Source organism: Carlito syrichta, unplaced genomic scaffold, assembly GCF_000164805.1.
Source record: "Carlito syrichta isolate Samal-C Ts95f unplaced genomic scaffold, Tarsius_syrichta-2.0.1 Scaffold169078, whole genome shotgun sequence".
NCBI lineage: Eukaryota > Metazoa > Chordata > Mammalia > Primates > Tarsiidae > Carlito > Carlito syrichta.
Window position 1 is genome coordinate 3,520 of NW_007113174.1, and position 21,879 is coordinate 25,398.

Consider the following 21,879-nt stretch of genomic DNA (forward strand, 5'->3'; position numbering starts at 1 on the left):
GCGGAAGGATCGCCGGAGCCCAGCAGGTCGAGGCTGCGGTGGCCCGGAGTGGCCATGGCACTACGGTCTGGGCGACAGAGTGAGACTCCAACTCAAAAAAACAAAAGCAAAAACAGTTTTATTGAGATATGATTCACATACCTTATAATTCATTTATTTAATTTTCTGAGTCAGTCTCACTCTGTCACACAGGCTGGAATGCTGTGGCATGGTTTCCATTATCGCAGCCTCAACCTGCTGGGCTCAGGCCTATCCTTCCACCTCAGCCTTCCGAGTAGCTGGACCACAGGCTCAGGCCAACACACCCGGCTCATTTTTTTGATTTACTGTAGAGGCGAGGTCTCACCAAGTTGCCCAGGCTGGTCTCGAACCCCTGGGCTCAGGCAGTCCTCTTGCCTCTGTTTCCCAAAGTGCTGGGATTATAGATGTGAGCCACCACACCTGGCCAATTTACCTAATGAGAGTGTACAATTCAGTGGTTTTTAGTATATTCACAGTCTTGGTAAACATCACAACTATCTAATTCCAGAACATTTTATCACTCCAAAAAACACCACCAACAGAAACCACTGGACTTATTAGCAGTCACTCCTTACCCCACCAACCTCCCCTCCAGCCACTGGCAATCATGAATCTACATTAAGTTTCTATAGATTTGCCTATTCTGGACATCTTGTATAAATGAAATCATACAACCTGAGGAGTTTGTGTCTGACTTCTTTCATGGTTCTTACGTCAGTACTTTATTCCTTTGTATGGCTGTGTATGTAATATTCCACTGGAGTGATCAGTTGATGGACATTTAAGTTGTTTACGCTTTTTGGTTAATATTAATAATGATGTTTTGAATATTCTGTACAAGGTTTTGTGTAGACATATGTTTTCATTTCTTTTGGATATATACCTAGGAATGGAATTGCTGGATCATATGGTCGCTGGGTTAAATTTCTTGAAGAATGGCTAAACTGTTTTCCGTGGTGGCTGCATCATTTTACATTCCCACCAGCAATGTATGAGGGTTCCTAGTTCTTCATTCTCACCAACTCTTGTACTTGTCTTTTATTATAGAGCCATCCAGTGGGTATAAAATGGTATCTCATTGTGGTTTTTATCTGCATTTTTCCTAATGACTAACCATGTTGAGCATCTTTCCATGTGTTTATTGGCCATTTGTATATCTTTTTTTTTTTTTTTGAGTTGGAGTCTCACTCTGCTGCCCAGGCTAGAGTGCAGTGGCACGCTCACAGCCACTGCAGCCTTGACCTGCTGGGCTCAGCCGATTCTTCTGCCTCAGCCTTTCCAGTAGCTGGAACTACAGGCACGTACCACTATACTTGGCTAATTTTTTGTTTTATTGTAGAGACGAGGTCCTGGACGAGGTTGTCCAGGCTGGTCTCGAACCTGTGGGCTCAGGCAGTCCTCTCATCTAGGCCTCCCAAAGTGCTGGGATTACAGGCATGAGCCACCACGCCTGGCCTCATTTTTTTTTTTTTTTGAGTTGGGGTCTCACTCCTTTGCTCAGGCTGGAGTGCAGTGGCACACTCATGGCCACCCCACTGTTGATCTGCTGGGCTCTGGTGATCCTTCTACCTCAGCCTTCCAAGTAGCCGGAACCACAGGCGCGTGCTACCATGCCTGGCTAATTTTTAAAATTTAATTATGAAGCTGGGCTCGGTGACTCAACCTGTAGTCCTGTGCTTTGGGAGGCTGAGGTGAGTGGATTGCCTGAGCCCGCGGGTTCGAGACCTGCCTGGGCAACTTGGTGAGACCTCATCTCTACAATAAATCAAAAAATTAGCCAGGCGTGGTAGTGCGCGCCTGTAGTTCCAGCTACTTGGAAGGCTGAGGTGGAAGGATCGCTGGAGCCCAGCAGGTTGAGGCTGTGGTGGCCAGAAGTGGCCACTGCACTCCAGTCTGCGCGACAGAGTTAGACTCCAACTCAAAAAAAAAAATTTTTTTTATTTATGATAGAGACGAGGTCTCATCAAATTGCCCGGCCTGTCTCAAACCCACGGGCTCGGCAACCCACTTGCTTCGGCCTCCCAAAGTACTGGAATTACAGACTGAGCCACTGAGCCTGGCCCATTTGTATACCTTAAAAAATGGAAGAATTTCTTGATTGAGACGATGGTAACTAATATTTTCCACTAGAATAAGTTGTTCTACTCTCTAAGGATGACAGCCACTGTGAGGCAGTGTAGGGCAGTAGAAAGAGCACCATGTAGCAACCATGCATTCACCGCACATGTATGCGGTGTCTATCCCTCAAGACGGAGACCATTCCTAGTCTAGTATGTCCCCTCCCTGTCCCTACCACTTATAGTTTAGGCAGTTACAACATGGGGTAATAAGTGCGATAAGGTGGTAGCACACATTCTCTCTCTCACATGGAGTTCACACATAGTTCTTACCAAGTGCCTTTACATTTGTTAATTCATTTAATCTCAAAAGAATTCACTTAGGCCAAGTGAGGTGGCTCAGTTCTGTAATCCCAGCACTTTGGGAGGCTGAGGTGAGAGGATTGCATGAGTCCACGAGTTCAAGACCAGACTGGGCAACTTGGCAAGACCTCATCTCTACAATAAATCAAAAAATTAGCTGGGCATGGTGGCGTGTGCCTGTAGTGCCAGCTACTTGGAAGGCTGAGGTGGAAGGATCGCCTGAGCCCAGCAGGTCAATGCTGGGATAGCCGTGAGTGTGCCCACCTCACTCCAGCCTGAGTGACAGAGTGATACTTCAAATAAAAAAAAAAAAAGAATTCATTTAACTTCACAAGACAGTGAGGTCGATGCTTCATGACAAATGAAGAAGCCGAAACTCAGATAATTCAGATGACTTACACAAGGTACCTAATTACTGGGTGGTCGAATGGAAATTTGGACCCAGGCAGTTTATGACCATAATCTATAATTATGGCCATAATCTATCTATAGTCTGCTCATATATATGATGGAAGAAAGGGAAGAAGCTATGAAAACACACAGAAGGTTTAACTATAATGCTATGTATGTGGCAAGGGGTTGAGTCAGGATGGAATACTGGAATTGCAGGGAGAAGACCCAAGGATGACTAAAATTTACCAGGGAAGACAGAGCTAAGGAGTCTGCCTGCAGACCCTTAAGGTCAAGACTTGTTTTCTTTGAGTGTGACCTTACTCTGCTGCCTTGGCTGGCGTGCAGTGGCATGATCACGATGATCACTGCTCACGGCATCCTCGAACTCCTGGGTTCAGGTGATCCTTCCACCTCAGCCTGTGTAGCTGAGACTTCAGGTGTGCAACACCACTCTCAACTCTCTCAACTAATTTTTAAATTTTTTTTTTTTGAGTTGGACTCTCACTGGGTCGCCCAGACTGGAGTGCAGTGGCCGCTCCCAGCCACCGCAGCCTCGACCCTCTGGGCTCCGGCGATCCTTCCGCCTCAGCCTTCCAAGTAGCCGGAATTACAGGCACGCACTACCACGCCCAGCTGATTTTTTAATTTTTAATTTTTAATTTAAATTTAAATTTAATTAAATTAATTAATTAATTTATTTTTTGAGTTGGAGTCTCACTCTGTCACCCGACTGGAGTGCAGTGGCCGCTCCCGGCTACCACAGCCTCGACCTGATGGGCTCCAGCGATCCTTCTGCTCAGCCTTCCAAGTAGCTGGAACTACAGGTGCGCGCTACCACGCCCGGCTGATTTTTTGATTTATTGTAGAGATGAGGTCTCGCTGCCCAGGCGGGTCTCGAACCCACAGGCTCAGGCAATCCACTCACCTCAGCCTCCCAAAGGCGCGGGATTACATGCTGAGCCACCGAGCCCGGCTGGCTTTAAGTTTTTATAGAAGACAAGATCTCACTGTGTTGTCCAGGCTGGTCTTGAACTCCTGGGCTCAAGTAATCCTCCTGCCTTGGCCTCCCAAAATGCTGAGATTACAGGAGTGAGTCATGGTGCCCGGCAAGGTCCAGTCCTTCCATAAGTATGATTGTGTGTCTGCTGCATGCCTTCTTGGGTAGATAGAGTTGTAGATGCTCCAGCACAGTGGTGTTCAAACTTGGAAATGCCTCAGAATCACTTGGAGAACTTGTAATATAGTTTCTGATTCAGTAGCTCTAGGATAGGGCCCCAAAACTTTTGTTTGTGACAAGTTCCCAACTGATATTGCTGGTCTGAGAATCACACTTTGAGAACCTTTGGTCTATGAGAATCATAGACTCATTAGCAGAGGTCAGCTTCATTTTTTTTTTTTTGAGTGGGAGTCTCACTCTGTCGCCCAGGCTGGAGTGCAGTGGTATGCCTATGGCCACCACAGCCTCGACCTGCTGGGCTTAAGTGATCCTGTGTCAGCCTTCTGAGTAGCTGGGACTACAGGCACATGGCATCACACCTGGCTAATATTTTTTAAATTTTTTGTAGAGACAAGGTCTCACTATGTTGTCCAGGCTGGTCTCGAACTCCTGGGCTCAAGCAGTCCCCCTACTTCCCCCTACCATTACCAGGTAATGCTAGTAATGCTGGTAATGCTGGGGTTACAGGTGTGAGCCGCCACACCTGGCATCAACTTCATTTTGAATATGCATTCATTCATTCAACAAATATTTATTGAGTACCTGATCTTCCAGAAACAGAAATTTCTGTCCTCATAAAATTATATTCTGGTGGGACAGGACAGACACACTATATGTCATATGGTAAAGTAGAAACTGATGAGGGATATGGAAGAAAATAAAATAGTGGGGGACGGGTATGGGAGTGTGAGGCCATAGGCCAAGGAAGGTGTCATGACAGTGGCTGCCCAGCTAATAACTGACCTCCAGACTCTGGACGGGGTGCTCTCTTATGCCTCATAAAAGTCAACCGGCATGTGGAGGGTACCACGTGAATCACAGACATGCTACCGAGGAGAAAGGGCTTTCCTTCTGCTGCAGCCGTAGGGAGGGCTTTGGGGAAGAGCCAATGCTTGAGACGGACCTTAAGCATGGTTGGGATTTCATTCCTTGAAGTGACAAGTGTGTTTAAGAGAGTAAATGGGATGGAACAAAGTCTGGACATGGGCAGCACATGCTCAAGAGACAGCAAGACGCCCCAATAGCTGGGTCACAAGGCAGGGAACCCAGCGCAGGAAAGGTGTGGGAGACCCGATCCCGAAGGCCCTGATGGCTGGGCTGAGTACTGTGGACTTTGTTCAGTATCTTTTTTGTGCAGAGGAGTAAGCGGATTAATCCAATAGGTGCTCAGTGAATTGACTGGTAGTGCGAGTAGAAATGCTAGCGATCAGCTTCACTGGGGCTTGCCTCACTGTATATAATCAGTCAGCATCTAATGTTCGTACTAGAATATAGCAGAGAGTAAAACTGACAAAAAATCCCTGCCCTCAAGTCAGGATGGGAGGAGGACACAAAACCATTCCAGCTGGCTTAAGCAGAAAGGAGAGGGAAGTTATTGGCAGGATCTCTGAATCCTCGTGAGAGACCAGAGTCATGAACAGAGGAGACTTTCCGCATCTCCCCAAGTGGTTGTGAGGGGTCTTCACTCTTACCTTCTGGAAAGGGAGCACTCCAGCAAGCTTTCCGTGCTGCACACGGTCTCTTAGATCCAGCACCAACACCAACTAACTGGACTCTGTCTCAATCCCAGACTCCCAGGAGAGAATCTGATTGGTCCTGTTTGGGGCAGCTGAACACTCTGGTGAGTGTTAAGACACATGGTTCTAATTGTACTCCACATCTTTAAAACTAAAAAAATAAAAATAGCCGGGCTTGGTGGCTCAGCCTGTAATCCCGCGCCTTTGGGAGGCTGAGGTGAGTGGATTGCCTGAGCCCACGGGTTCAAGACCCACCTGGGCAGCGAGACCTCATCTCTACAATAAATCAAAAAAATCAGCCGGGCGTGGTAGCTTTTTATAAAAATAAAAAGACACATGGTTCTAAGTTGGGCCGAAGTTCACCCCTTCAGGACTGGTCCTCAGAGAGGAGCGGGCTAGGCAGTACCTGGAACAGAGCCAGAGCGACTGGTCAGGTCAGGGCTTAGTTGGGAGATCTTTCTTTCTTTCTTTTTTATTTTTATTTATTTATTTATTTATTTTTTGAGTTGGAGTCTCACTCTGTCATCCAGACTGGAGTGCAGTGGCCGCTCCCAGCCACCACATACTCGACCTGCTGGGCTCCGGCGATCCTTCCGCCTCAGCCTTCCAAGTAGCTGGAATTACAGGTGCGCGCTACCATGCCCAGCTGATTTTTTGATTTATTGTAGAGATAAGGTCTCGCTGCCCAGGCGGGTCTCGAACCCGCGGGCTCAGGCAATCCACTCACCTTAGCCTTCCAAAGGCGCGGGATTACAGGCTGAGCCACCGAGCCCGGCTTATTTATTTATTTTTGAGTTGGAGTCTCACTCCATTGCTATTTGTTTATTTATTTATTGAGAGTCAGAGGCTCACTCTGTCACCCAAGCTGGGGTGCCATGGCACACTCACAACAACTGCAGCCTCAACCTGCTGGGCTCAGGCAATCCTTCTACCTCAGCCTTCCAAGTAGCTGGAACAATAGGAGTGTGCCACCACACCTGGCTAATATAGATATTTTTATTATTATTATAGAGAGGAATTCTCACCAAGTTGATTAGGCTGGACTTGAACTCCTGGGCTCAGGCAGTTACAGGCGTGAGCCACCGTGTCTGGTTTAATATGTAAACTATTTATTTGGTCTAAGTCTCACTCTGTTGCCCAGGCTAGAGTAAAGTGGCACAGTCACAATTACTGCAGTCTTGACCTTTTGGGCTCAGGCGATCCTTCTGCTTCAGTCTTCCACATAGCTGGGACTATGGGCATGCAACTAATTTTTTTAATTCATTGTAGAGATGAGGTCTCGCCAAGTTGCCTCCTCAGCTCAGGCATTCCTCTTGCCTTGGTCTCCGGAAGTGCTGGGATTACAGGCCTGAGCCCCCTTCCCCGGCCAGCAGGAGATGTTTAGAGTGTGAATTTGCACTGCAGCTCTTACAGGAAAGAAGAATTCTGAATGAAAAACTGCTGGATGTGTGTCAGCCCTGTGCATTTCTGCTAACTTTGGGGAAAGAGCGGAGCCTCCAGTCTGGTTTTTCTTACTAGGGTCTCTGGAGGCCGTTGGCAGGCTGGCCAAGTGCCCCCGGTGCAGACTTATTAACAGGGCTTTGAATTTTTATTTGTGGGTCATTGCGAGCAATTACACATTCATATTAACGATCTAACTTGGCTATACAGTATTTAACTGGGTTAAGCGCTTGTGAAAAATAGGAATTATCTATGGGGAGCTGACATTTTAATTTGTGCAGTTGCTTAAAAACAAAAATCCCTAACAGCAATGCCACGATTGTACTTTGCTTTGCAGAGTTTTCCTTTTAATGATATTTTAACAGGCCAAAGCCCCTCCAAGCCAACTGCTCATACTTCCGGGTTGGTTTCTCGGTGGAGACATGCATGGATGCGTTCTCTCTCATGCCCCCTCTCTGCTCCTGCTTGTTCCCTCCTCGCCTCCCTTTCGTCTTTGCTGTGTTCTCTCACTTTTCCATCTCGGTAGCAGACAGGTGGTTTGCCAGTTCATTAACTGCCTGCCTTTTCCCCTGCCACGTCTCACTAGCTGCTGATAGAGGTGGTTGATTGAAGGAAATATTCTAGAGCAAAGGGTCTGGGAAGTCCCGAGTCACCTTTGGGAGTGTTTGCGTGGAGAGGGAGGTGGGAGGCAGGAAAGACAGACTTTATTCTTCACTCCCCCCAAGTCTGTGGTTGGGTCTAGTCTTAGGGATGGAGCTCAGCCAGGGGAGGGGTGAGTCTTACTGGGTCATCGAGAGCTGGACCTGGGCAGCCAGCGAGCAGGCGAGTTCAGTCGAATTTGCTGACGGCTGTGGCAGGACCATATTCGTTGCACTGAGTGAGTCCCATGGGAGTCAGCCATCTGAGTTGGCAGCTCCCATGTGTGTCTACCATCAGAATTGGCCTGAGTGAGACTGGACCAACGAAAGCCAGTTCCCATGTTCAGTGGGCTTATCCTTCATTGCCTTGCTTCTCTCCTGTTACGAGTTCCCAAAATACGGCATTCTTTTTAATGTTCGAAAGAAATGGCTAAACTGAATCTAAAACTGGCATTTAGAGCAATCTATCTTTTTCTCTCATAGCTAATCTGGGCTTCAGTTCTGCTAGGAGAACCGAAAGCCTTATTTTCTCTATTTGTTAATTTATTTTTGAGTCAGAGTCTCACTCTGTCACCTAGGCTGGAGTACCGTGTGGCATGATCATGGCTCATGGCAGCCTTGCCCTTCTGGGTTTAGGTATTCCTCCCTCTGCAGCCTCCCAAGTAGCTGGGACTATAGGCAAGTGCCACCATGCCTGGCTAAGTTTTTTTATTTTTGTTTTTTGTAGAGACAAGATCCCACTGTATTGTCCAGGCTGGTCTCAGACTCCTGGGCTCAAGCAGTACCCCCCCCAGAGTGCTGGGATTATAGATGAGAGCCACCGCGCCTGGCCTCTCCCTGCGACGATGGCCATTTTTCCTTTGTCTTGGGGTCTAAGATAAGAATAATCTCAGCGACAAGTAGTACAAGTGTATGTCATCTTTTACAAAATATTTTAAAATTAATTTTTAAAAAGTAATACATATGCACAGTTTAAAAAACGGTTAGGTAATTCTATAAAGCTTAAAATTATAGTTGCCCAGCTGCTAGGCGTGGGGAAGGGACTTCCAGGTGGGTGTAACGGTTCTCAATGCACACTTTGAACCAGTGTCCCCATTTTCGCTTGGGGCTCCCTCTGCCCCCACCTTCCCCTCCGCAGCCTTTGCTAGCTCTGGAGGCATGCGGAGCCCCCGGTAGCCACATCCCTTTCACATACGCCTATGTCCCCTTTCTTGCTTTCTTGTTCAGCTCTTGCTCCTCCCTTTCTGTGTTCCAGAATTTTGTTGCCATCCCTCGACTGCAGTGACCTCCTTTCCAGTTAAGCCTGGGAGCTTGGAGAGAGAATGGGCTTTGAGGGCTTTAGGGAGGGTGTATGTCCACTTTAACATTTGTCCTTTTAAAAGTTCTCTCTCGCTGTATTTATACCTATGTTCAGAAATAAGGCCTTGTTATTTATGCTTTAAGAATATAGCCCCACGGTTAAATGGTGTGTTGCAAGGTCACGTGTGCTTCTGTGTAGGTAGTTTAGCAAGTTGACTATGACACCTCTTGTCTTAGTGGTCCTTGGGTTGATCATTTTGAAGAGCGTCTTTGGAGGGTGCTCCTGGGGCAGTGATGGAAGGTCTGTAGCACTGAATGGGCAGGGGACAAAAATAAGCTGGTGGAGAGGAGGGTGTGGGATGTCCTGGGTGATTTCCATTTGCCTTTCTAGGTTCACTCTCCACCTGTTCCACTTGCCTGTTGCTATGGGAGGTCGACCTGTACAACACATACATGACATGGCTTAGATTACTGATGCTCTTGTCATCTCGCTTTGGTTGGGTTCAGCCAGTGGATCATCAGCGGATCAGAGGGCGGGAGGAGAGTGAGGTGGAGGTATTTATGCCTCTGGGTTCCTGGCTGTAGGGTCACCACAGATTGTGGCCCTAGACCAAAGGTCTCAACTTCTGTCAGGTAAACCATAGCTGCCCTCTCTGTCTCTGCGACATTCAGGCTCAGGTGTGACTACAACACCCCCTACCCAGTCCTAGAGGTACTGCTCAATCCCTTGTGTTTTACTTTACTCTGCACACACCTTTGCCCACAGCCACTTTATCATTAAAAAAATAAAATAAAATGTAACATCTTAGCCATTTAAAACTGTATATTACAGTAGTGTTAATTATATGTACATTGTGGTGCAACAGATCTCTGGAACTTCTAGAACTTTTTTGTTTGTTTGTTTTAAGTTGGAGTCTCACTCTGTTGCCCAGGCTAGAGTGCGGGGACAGAATCATGGCTCACCACAGCCTCGACCTCCTGGGCTCAGGTGATCTTTCCACCTCAGCCTTCCCAGTAGCTGAGAGTACAGCCATGTGCTACCATGCCTGGCTAATTTTTAAATTTTTGGTAGAGAGGAGGTCTCACCATGTTCCCCAAGCTGGTCTTGAACTTCTGGGCTCAAGCAGTCCTCCTGCCTTGGCCTCCCAAAGTGCTGGCATTATAGACATGAGCCATGGTGCCCTGCTAGAACTTTCCTATCTTAAAAAACTGAAACTCTACACTCGCTGAACAATTCCTCCCTATTTCTTCTCTCCCTCAGTCCCCTGCTAACCCATTCTACTTTTTGTTTCTACTTGAGTTTGGCTACTTGAGATACCTCATATAATGTGTGGAATCATGCAGTATTTGTCTTTTTGTGACTGGCTTATTTCTTTTTTTTTTTTTTTTTTTGAGTTGGAGTCTCACTCCGTCACCCAGACTGGAGTGCAGTGGCTACTCCCGGCCACCACAGCCTCGACCTGCTGGGCTCTGGCGATGCTTCTGCCTCAGCCTTCCAAATAGCTGGAACTACAGGCGCGTGCTACCACACCCGGCCAATTTTTTGATTTATTGTAGAGATGAGGTCTCGCCAAGTTGCCCAGGCTGGTCTTGAATCCCTGAGCTCAGGCAATCCTCTTGCCTCGGCCTCCCAAAGTGCTGGGATTACAGGTGTGAGCCCCCACACCTGTCTTTTCTTTAATTTCTTTAAGCAATGTGCTAGTTTTCAGTGTACAAGTCTTTTGCCTCTTTGGTTAAGTTTATTCCTAAGTATTTTGTTGTTTTTGATGCTGTTTGTAAATAGGATTGTTTTGTTAATTTCTTTTCCATATTGTTCATTGTTAGTGTATAGAAATGCAACTGATTTTTGTGTGTTGACTTTGTATCCTGCAAACTTGCCAAATTTGTTTATTAGTGCTAACAGTTTTTTGTGGACTCTTATAGAAGGTCATCTCATTTGTGAACAGATACGTTTACTTTTTCCTTTCTAATTTGTATGCCATCGATTTCTTTTTCTTGCTTAATTGCTCTGACTGGGAGTTCCAGGACTGTGCTGGATAGAAGTGGTGAACACAGGCATCCTTTCCTTGTTGCTGACCATAGGGGAAAAACTTTTAGTTTTTCACCATTGATTATGATGTCAGCTGTGCGCAGCCCCTTCATTAAACTTTACTGGAACAGCTTACTTTGGGTGCGTCGCCTGCAGGACCCTGAATGGGACACCTATAAAAGGTGTAAATAACCAGACACTGGGAGAGGCTGTCTAAATGCTTATTCCAGAGATTGCAGAAATAATTTTCATGACCAGTTCTGGGCTTGATGCTGCCCATGGATTTGTGCCAGTTGTGCTGATCAGCATAAATTTGCTCAGGACAACTCTTATTTTTCCAGATGGTCAGAGTTTTAAACAGTAAATATGATTGATCTTGCATTGTTAGTTTCTTGTATAAATGTATACATTACAAATGTATTAATGTATTTGCTGGAGTATAAGAGTCAGACAGTCCTGGGTTCTAGCTTTTTTTTCCTACTTGGCTAACTTTGTGAACTTTGTGAAATTTGTTAACCTCCATAGACCCTGAGTATCATAGCACCCACTTAAAGTATTGTCTGAGAATTAAACAAAGTAGTATACACGAAGAGCTTAGTTTGCTACTTTGCCTGACACATAATAAATACTTTGTAAATGGTAGTTGTTATTAAAAGCTTTTGTTATATTTGGGAACTATATTTAGGTTCTGTGGATGAAAAATCTATTTTTTTTTTTTTTTTTTTTTTTTTTTTTTTTGAGTTGGAGTCTCACTCTGTCGCCCAGACTGGAATGCAGTGGCCGCTCCCGGCCACCGCAGCCTCGGCCTGCTGGGCTCCGGCGATCCTTCCACCTCAGCCTTCCGAGTAGCCGGAATTACAGGCATGCGCCACCACGCCCAGCTGATTTTTTTGGAAAAATCTATTTTTTAAAGTAGTTTTCTGCCTGTTCATTCTTGCTGTTTGCATGTGTTCTGAGTTTTGGGATCTCTGAAGCCTTGCTTTCTGGTGCATTATTGTAAACCTGCCAGTTTGATGATTAGCTCAGTCGCATGGTGAGACCCCAGCCAAGTGACATTCAAGAGCTGGTATTCCAGAGGGTGCGTGTTTCTGCCCCGGAGGTGGAAGGTGGAGGCATAAAGCTGTCGTGGGCTCAAAACTGACTATATGCTTTTGTCCTCTGGCTAGTTGACCTGAATTTGAAATCCTTATTTCTGTTCACTGACCTTAAAGACAGGAAGGCTATTAACACAGGCTGTAAAGCCAGGAGGGAAAAAGGGATGGGGGAAGCAGGGAGCAACTCTGAGGATACTGCCTGGTGCTAGTGGTGAGGGGGACTCTGCTGCTTGGACAAGCTGTTCGTTAGGGAAAAGGAGGAAAAAGCAAAAGCCATCTACACGATGAAGGGGGGCAGGCACATTGATGAAGTCAATCCCAGTGGATCTTCACATTTTATTATAGAAGTAATTACCTGATCATTTTGAAAAGAGGGAAAAGCAATTCGTTCACTTGAAGCCCTCTACCCATAAATTACCATTGATAATATTTTCATGTATTGCCTTGTGGCTTTTTGTCATATGCATCTCTCTATATAAATTGAACATGGGAGTATTTTATGCTGTGGCTCTGTTACCCATTCGTTACTTTTTTGTGTATGTCCCTCCATGTCAATGAGCAGAAATCTGTTTTATGATTTATTTATTTATTTATTTTTGAGTTGGAGTCTCACTCTCCTGCCCAGACTGGAGTGCAGTGGGCTCCGACCTGCTGGGCTCCAGCGATCCTTCCGCCTCAGCCTTCCAAGTAGCTCAAACTACAGATGCACACTACCACACCCGGCTAATTTTTGATTTATTATGGAGATGAGGTCTCACCAAGTTGCCCAGGCGGGTCTCGAACCCGCGGGCTCAGGCAATTCACTCACCTCAGCCTCCCAAAGTGCGGGATTACAGGCTGAGCCACCGAGCCCGGCTCAGAAATCTGTTTTAAAATAGCCATAGTAAGGCTGGGCATGGTGACTCACGCCTTTATTCCCAACATTTTGGGAGGCCGGGGTGGAAGGATGGCTCGAGCTCAGGAGGTTAAAACCAACCTAGGCAGACCCATCTCTATTTTTAAAAAAATGATAATAGAGCATTTTATTGACTTTGCCTTAGTGCAATCAGTGCCACACCTTTGAACTTCTCAGTTATTTCTAGTTTACTATTTAAAGCTAAGCTCTGTAGTTTTCTTTTTTTTTCTTTAAAGTTTTTCTTTTTTATTTTAAAGATGTGGGGTACAATTCAGGGTTTGGTATACAAATGTTTATTATGCAGATACCCTTGTTGATGAGGTGTACTCCTCCCTCTCCTGGCAGTTTCCCTCAACTGCTGATCCCGCCCCCCTCCCCTGGCAGTTTCCCACTACTGACAGTCCTCCTTCCCCACTCCCCTTCCAGCAGTTTCCCGCTAGTGCTAATCCTTTTCTTATGGTATTATATGATTGTTCAAGGTCCGCTTATGAGTGAGAACATGTGATACTCAGTTCTTTGTTTCTGTGAAAGATCACTCAGTATTATAGACTCTAAGTCCATCCAGGTTGCTGAGAAGTTCATAATTTTGTCCTTCTTTAGGGCTGTGTAATACTCCATCATGTATATGTACCACTTTTTTTTTTATCCTGTCCTCTTTTGATGGGCAGCATGGTTGGTTCCATGTTCTTGCTATTTTGTGAACAATGTTGCGATAAACATACGTGTGCAGGTGTCTTTTTAACAGAGTGATTTGAGTTTTTCCAGGTATATTCCCAGTAGGGGGATTGCGGGGTCGTATGGAAGGTCAGTTTTTAGATCTTTTAGGAATTGCCACACTGTTTTCCACAGAGGCTGTACTAGTTTACACTCCCACCAAACAGTGTAGAAGTGTTCCGTTTCTGCTGCATCCTCTCCAGCATCTGTTGTTTTTCAAGTTATTGATGATAGACTGGAGTTAGGTGGTATCTCAGTGTAGTTTTTTTTTTTTTTTTTTGAGTTGGAGTCTCACTCTGTCGCCCAGACTGGAGTGCAGTGGCCGCTCCCGGCCACCGCAGCCTCGACCTGCTGGGCTCCGGCGATCCTTCCACCTCAGCCTTCCAAGTAGCCGGAATTACAGGCATGCGCTACCATGCCCAGCTGATTTTTTTAAAAATTTATTGTAGAGATGAGGTCTTGCTGCCCAGGTGGGTCTCGAACCCTCGGGCTCAGGCAATCCACTCATCTCAGCCTTCCAAAGGTGCGGGATTACAGGCTGAGCCACCGAGCCCAGCTCAGTGTAGTTTTAATTTGCATGTTTTTGATGACTAGTGAGGCTGAGCATTTTTTCATGTATCTGTTGGCTGCTTATATATCTTCTTTTGAGAAGTATCTATTCTTATCTTTGTCCACTTTGTAATGGGGCTCTTTGTTTTTTGCTTTTCAGCACGTTTGAGTTCCTTGTAGATCCTATATGTTAGACCATTGTCAGAAATGGCAATTTTTCCCATTCTGTGAACTGTCTCCCCACTCTCTTGATGGTTTCTTTGACTTTGCAGAAGCTTGTCAGTTTGATGAGGTCCCACTTGTCTATCTTATCTCTTATGGCATGGGCACTTGGGGCTTTGATCAGGAATTGGTTGCAGTCCCAATTTCCATAAGGGGGTCTCCTGCATTTTCTAAGGTTCCTATAATTTGAGAGTTGATTTTTGTGTGTGGTGATAGGTAGGGATCTTGTTTTAATCTTCTGCATGTGGTCAGACAGTTTTCTCAGCACCATTTACTGAATAGGTTGTCTTCTCCCCAGATGTTGGTGGTGGAAGCTTTGTCGAAGATGAGTTGGTTGAGAAATTGCAGTTGTTTTCTTTTTTTGAGTTGGAGTCTCACTCTGTCGCCCAGACTGGAGTGCAGTGGCCGCTCCCAGCCACCGCAGTCTTGACCTGCTGGGCTCTGGCGATCCTTCCGCCTCAGCCTTCCAAGTAGCTGGAACTACAGGCGCGTGCTACCACACCCGGCTATTTTTGATTTATAGTGGAGATGAGATCTCGCCAAGTTGCCCAGGCAGGTCTCGAACCCGAGTTCAGGCAATCCACTCACCTCGGCCTCCCAAAGTGCTAGGATTATAGGCTGAGCCACTGAGCCCAGCCTGCAGTTGTTTTCTTAAACACAGTGTCTGAAACTCTGTATCTCTCTACCAGTTTACAAGATATTTAAGGGCAAACTCCATGCCTCATGAGACTTCTTTTATTTATACACCTTCAAAACACGTGACAGTCTCCTAAAAGGTAAACCCTTGTTGATTGCTGAATTGACCTTGAAGAAGATGAGGATGTGGGCACAGCCATGATTTCATTATTTGTCATTCGACCTAAGGCCATCACCTGTGAACCTTCATTTATTTATTTATTTTTTTGAGCTGGAGTCTCACTCCATCACCCAGACTGGAGTGCTGTGGCACACTCACGGCCACACCAGTGTCGACCTGCTGGGCTCTAGAGCCTTGTGCCTCAGCCTTCCAAGTAGCTAGAACTACAGGTGCGTGCTACCACACCTGGTTAATTTTTTATTTATTGCAGAGACTAGGTCCCGCCAAGTTGCCCACGTTGGTCTCGAACCCATGGGCTCAGACAATCCACTAACCTCAGCCTCCCAAAGTGCTGGGATTACAGGCTGAGCCTCCGAGCCCGGCCACCTGTGAACCTTTAAAACACACAGATTGGTGATCTCAAGATTGCAAGCAACTTTCTATTACCTCTAATACTTACAGTAATATTGGCAGAAGGCTTAGGTTTTCAGAACACTTTTTCCATTGTTATAAACATCCTAGAATGGCTGTTGTTATTACTCACCTTTTGCCGTGGAGGAAACTGAGATTAAGAGAGTTTAAGTATGCTTTATGCTATTCCATGCTGCCTCTTTGTTTAACTTTAAAAATATTTATATGTGGAGTGGCTGTGAGCATGCCACTGCACTCCAGCCTGGGTGACAGAGTGAGTGAGACTCCAACTCAAAAAAAAATTTATTTGTATGTGTGTGTGTATTGTGTGTGTGTTTTAACTTGGGCCATTAGTGTCTATGATGTTGTTTTCAGGTACCGATAACATAGAAAACGAAGTAAACCTCCTATTTTGTTGTCAGTGAATGATTGGGTAGCTACTTTTTTTTTAGTTGGAGTCTTACCCTGTTGCTCAGGCTGGAGCGTAGTGGCAAATCACAGTTCACTCAGCCTTGACCTTAGGGGCTCAGGCGATCCTTTTGCCCCAGCCTCCTGAGCGCTGGGATTACAGGTGTGTGCCACCATGCCTGGCTAATTTTTTTTTTTTTTTTTTTGGTAGAGTCAAGTTCTTGCTATGTTGCCCAGGCTGATCTCAAACTCAAGAGATCTTCCTGCCTTGGCCTTCCAAAGTGCTGGGATTATAGGCATGAGCTACTGCGCCCAGCCTAGGTAGCTATTTTGCAAAACGAACTTAACATTTTTTTGTTGTTTTTTCTGGAGAGAGTTATGCTAATACGTATCTAACTAGATTTGCTGGCAATATTTGAGGTAATATAAAAAGTCCAACACTACAAGTACTGTCTGGTGAAGATATCCCCGAATCAATAATTCCTCAGCAGGCTTGGCTTTGTCATGACCTCATTACGTTCCAGGGATACATTTTCACAAGTTGGTTTCTTTTTTAAAAAATTATTTATTCACTTATTTTGTAGAGAAGGGTGGGGGGGTCTCACTATGCTGCACAGGTTGGTCTTGAACTCTTGACCTCAAGCAATCCACCCCATCTCAACCTCTCAAAATACTGAGATTGCAGGTGTGAGCCACTGCGCCCAGCTGGTTTCACTAAGGAAAAGAATATTTATACTTTTCTTTCTCTCTTCCCACCTTTTTGGTCTTCAGCTATGATAGAGACTCCACTTTCAACGTTTTTGTGGGGAAAGGACAGCTGATTGAAGGGATGGACCAGGCTCTGGTTGACATGTGTGTAAACGAGAGGCGTTTTGTGAAGATTCCCCCAAAGCTTGCCTACGGAAATGAAGGAGTTGGTAAGTTTTTATTCTGTTTTTATAAACACATCTGCAGAAACAATCAGAACATTTGTAGGCTGTTCAGTCAAGCAGACTGGAGACTCTTAGAAGCTTCAGATTCGGGAAAATGAAAAACAACGAACTCATACAAAGCTAACATTTCTATCTTGGGTTTATTTCGTCTGGATATGAAAGAACATGTCATTAACACAGGTGTATTGAATTATACCCTTGACAAGAGGGAAATGTATTTTATATTTTGTTTCAATTTCATTTGGAGGAGAGACAGAGGAGGAATGGTTCATTTTGGAATTGTTGATACCCATGACCAGCTTGATCCCTTTTGGCTCCCATTTACCTTGGCAGTGTCCTAGGTGTTTATTTGTTTGGCTACAATGGCTGCAACCATGAACTCAGTGTGAATTCTTTTTAATTTCTAGCTGGTGTGATCCCCCCAAATTCAGTGCTTCATTTTGATGTACTTCTGATGGATATTTGGAATTCTGAAGACCAGGTACAGATTCACACTTATTTCAAGCCCCCCAGTTGCCCTCGGACTATCCAGGTGTCTGATTTTGTGAGGTACCACTACAATGGAACATTCCTGGATGGAACGCTGTTTGATTCGAGGTAAGTGTCGCCGCTCATGGTGGTATGAGTGAAGTGCCTGTTGGTACCCTCCTTTCTTATCTGCTTTTTATGCCCACGGGGAAACCAGAAAAGGGACTCTTCCCCACTTTACCCAGTTCCAAACTCCTGTACTTAAGACTTTTGGTCAGTGTTGCATGCTCCCTGGTACCACAATCAAATTTTAATACCTCTTGGAAAAATTTGAGAGCAATGTAATATAATGGTATTATTATAATTTTTTTTTTTGAGTTGGAGTCTCACTCTGTTGCCCAGGCTAGAGTGCAGTGATATACTCACGGCCACCCTAGCATCGATCTGCTGGGCTCCGGGGATCCTTCTGCCTCAGCCTTCTAAGTAGCTGGAATGACTGCCACGTGCTACCACGCCTGGCTAATTTTTTATTTATTGTAGAGATGAGGTCTCGCCAAGTTGCCTGGGCTGGTCTTTTTTTTTTTTTTTTTTCATTAATCAGTATTTTTTATTATGGTTTTGTGGGGCACAGTTAAGGGTTAGGTGTACAATTATGTTTCAATCAGGCACCCTGTTGATAAGAGGTGTTTTCCCATCCCCCGACAGATATTTGCTACTGTTAATCCCATCCCCCTCCCCCCCATAGTTTCCCAGTACCGTCAGTCATTTTCTTATAGTATTGCATTGGATGTTCAAGGTCCATTATATGAGTGAGACCATGTGATATTCGGATCTTTGTTTCTGTGAGAGGTCACTCAGTATTATAGACTCTAGTTCCATCCAGGTTGCAGCGAAATTCATGATTTTGTTCTTTTTTATGGCTGCATAGTATTCCATCATGTATATGTACCACATTTTTTTAATCCAGTCCTCTTTTGATGGGCAGCATGGTTGTTTCCAGGTTCTTGCTATTGTGAACAACGCTGCGATAAACATACATGTGCAGGTATATTTTTTATAGAGTGATTTGTGTTCTTCAGGGTATATTCCCAGTAGGGGGATTGCAGGGTCATATGGAAGGTCAATTTTTAGAGCTTTTAGGAATTGCCACACTGCTTTCCACAGAGGTTGCACTAGTTTACACTCCCACCAACAGTGTAGAAGTGTTCCCTTTTCACCACACCCTCTCCAGCAGCTGTTATTTTTTGAGTTGTTGATAATTGCTGGGCTGGTCTTGAACCTGCAGGCTCAGGCAATCCACTCGTCTCAGCCTCCCAAAGTGCTAGGATTACAGACTGAGCCACCGAGGCTGGCCTATACTGGTATTTTCATGTGCCCCATTAAGTAAAGAACCCTACTTCTAAGTAGTCTCATGCATGTGTTGGTTCCTTTTTATAGTTTTTCCATGGAAGGAGGAGGGGAGAGTGAATGTATATGAAACCATGGAGAGGTATGGGGCTAAGGTGGAGAACAGGGAAGTCCACTGCAGGTTCCTGCTTGGAGCATGTTGGATTAGCGGAATAGCCGGCCTGTTCTTGTCAATCACTGGTAAAAACACATGCTTTTCATTCCTTGCTAACTTGAGGACTTCTGCTCTGTGTCTGGGGCAAAGATCCATGAATGTCTGTCTCTAAGGATAGATATGAGCTTATTGTTTAGATGAGATTTGGGTAACAAGAACCTGAGGGATGAGTTGGAGACACCTCATGGCATGGAACTGTTTCCTTTCTCATTGGCTTTCAGTCACAATCGCATGAAGACATATGACACGTATGTGGGAATTGGCTGGCTGATTCCTGGGATGGACAAAGGGCTGCTGGGGATGTGTGTCGGGGAGAAGCGCATCATTACCATCCCTCCGTTTCTGGCCTATGGGGAAGATGGAGATGGTAAGCCCTTCTCTTTCTTAAAGTCATTCTCGTCCGTCCCTATTTTTATTGCAGCGATTAATTCAGCTGTTACCACATGAAACCCACCAGACCTTTTGGTCTCGACCTATACTCTCTGTTACAGTAGCCACTAGCTATATATGGCTATTTATGTTTAAATGAAGATAAATTAAAATTAACTGGAATTTAATAATCAAGCTGGGTGCCGTGGCTCATGCTTGTAATCCCAGCACTTTGGGAGGCCAAGGAGGGAGAATTGCTTGAGCCCTGGAGTTTGAGACCAGCCTGGGCAATATAGCAAATCCTCGTCTCTATGAAAAAAAAATTTAGCTGGGTGTGGTAGTGTATGCCTCTAGTCCCAGTTACTTGGGAAGCTGAGGTAGAAGGATTGCCTGAGCCCAGGAGGGTGAGGCTGCTGTGAGCTGTGATCGTGCCATTGCACTCTAGCCTAGGTGACAGAGTGAGAAGCCAACTCAAAAATAAATAAATACAATAAAAATAAAATAAAATTTAGTTCCTTGGTCACGCTGCCACACTTCAGGTATTCAAGGGCCACATGTTGCTGAGAGCTACTGTGCTGGACAATGCAGATACAGAGCATTTCCATCACAGTGGAAAGTGCTATTGGACAGTGCCAGTTTAGATTGTCTGCCATTGATGATTGAATTACAGACACTAGGCCGGGCTCGGTGGCTCAGCCTGTAATCCCACGCCTTTGGGAGGCCGAGGTGAGTGGATTGCCTGAGTCCGTGGGTTCGAGACCCGCCTGGGCAACTTGGCAAGACCTCATCTCTACAATAAATCAAAAAATTAGCCGGGCGTGGTAGCGCACACCTGTAGTTCCAGCTACTTGGAAGGCTGAGGCGGAAGGATCGCCGCAGCCCAGCAGGTCGAGGCTGCGGTGGCCAGGAGCGGCCACTGCACTCCAGTCTGGGTGACAGAGTGAGACTCCAATTCAAAAAAACAAACAAACAAACAAACAAAAAAGAATTACAGACACTAACCTGGCTCGGTGGCTCAGCCTGTAATACCGCACGTTTGGGAGGCTGAGGTGAGTGGATTGCCTGAGCCCGCGGGTTCGTGACCCGCCTGGGCAACTTGGTGAGACCTCATCTCTACAATAAATCAAAAATTAGCCGGGCGTGGTAGCGTGCGCCTGTAGTTCCAGCTACTTGGAAGGCTGAGGCGGATGGATTGCCGGAGCCCAGCAGGTCGAGGTTGCAGTGACCGGGAGCAGCCACTGCACTCCAGTCGGGCGACGGAGTGAGACTCCAACTCAAAAAAAAAAAAATTACAGACACTTTACTTACACGCTGTTGTTGGTGTTTGTAAGTAAGCCCACTGCCCCTGTCATACTCGCTGTGGCCTTGGGCACCAACCTCTCTTGCTTTCTCATCTGTTAAATGAGATTTGAATTAGATGGCCTAAAAGTAGCAGGCATCAAGGGAGAAATGTAGCCATGTGATATCAGAACTGCCACATTTTTCCCTGTTTGTGCCTCTTTTATGCATTTTACTTATGATATTAGATCTATGCGAACAAAAGCAAAACAATGTTAGAAAATACTCTTTTTATTTTTGAGTTGGAATCTCACTCCATCACCCAGGTGGAGTGTGGTGACATGCATGCTCACGGCCACCTGATCATCGACCTGCTGGGCTCAGGTGATGCTTTTGCCTCAGCCTTCCATATAGCCGGAACTACAGGCGTGTGCTACCATGCCTGGCTAATTTTTTGATTTATTGTAGAAATGACGTCTCACCAAGTTGCCCAGGCTGTTCTCGAGCCCGTGGGCTCAGAAAATCCCCTCACCTCAGCCTCCCAAAGTGGTAGGATTACAGGTTCCAGCCACCGTGCCCGGCTGGAAAATACTTTAATTAGAGTTAGTATCCTGTTTATTTGTAGTTTTACTGTGAAGGAAAACATTGACTATTAGCTGATGAATACAATTTCTCAGTTACTCATATTTGAATTCCAGGCATGTTTAATCATACTGGCAGGCTGACACACACATAGAGCCTTCCAGGCATTTAAAGAGCAGGTAGATACAGCCACGTGTCACTTAATGATGGAGATATGTTCTGAGAAATGCATCATTAGGCAATTTTGTTGTTATGCAAACATTGTAGAATGCATTCATACAAACCTAGATGGTGTAGCCTACTGAACACCTAGGCTGTATGGTATGCTCCTAAGCTACAAGCCTGTACGGCGTGTTACTGTACTGAATACTATAGGCAATTGTAACACAATGGTAAGTATTTGCATATCTAAATGTAAAAAAGGTACAGTAAAAATATGGTATAATATTATGGGATCGCCGTCATATTTGCAGTCTGTCATTGACTGAATGTTGTTATGTGAACCATAACTATTTGTAGTTAAGAATACAAACGGGCCGGGCTCGGTGGCTCAGCCTATAATCCCGCGCCTTTGGGAGGCTGAGATGAGTGGATTGCCTGAGCCCGCGGGTTCGAGACCCGCCTGGG

The 21,879-nt window shown here is 45.5% G+C and overlaps 1 protein-coding gene across 1 annotated transcript in view; it reads left to right on the top strand.

Moving 5' to 3' along the window:
- FKBP9 (FK506 binding protein 9) overlaps positions 1–21,879 on the top strand; it is a 52,005-nt gene that overhangs the window by 2,080 nt on the left and 28,046 nt on the right. The window contains exons 2-4 of the mRNA XM_021709184.1: positions 16,834–16,979; positions 17,402–17,591; positions 19,245–19,390. Of these exons, the coding sequence (XP_021564859.1) occupies positions 16,892–16,979; positions 17,402–17,591; positions 19,245–19,390 (424 nt within the window). The 5' untranslated portion in view covers positions 16,834–16,891. The remainder of the gene's footprint in view (positions 1–16,833; positions 16,980–17,401; positions 17,592–19,244; positions 19,391–21,879) is intronic.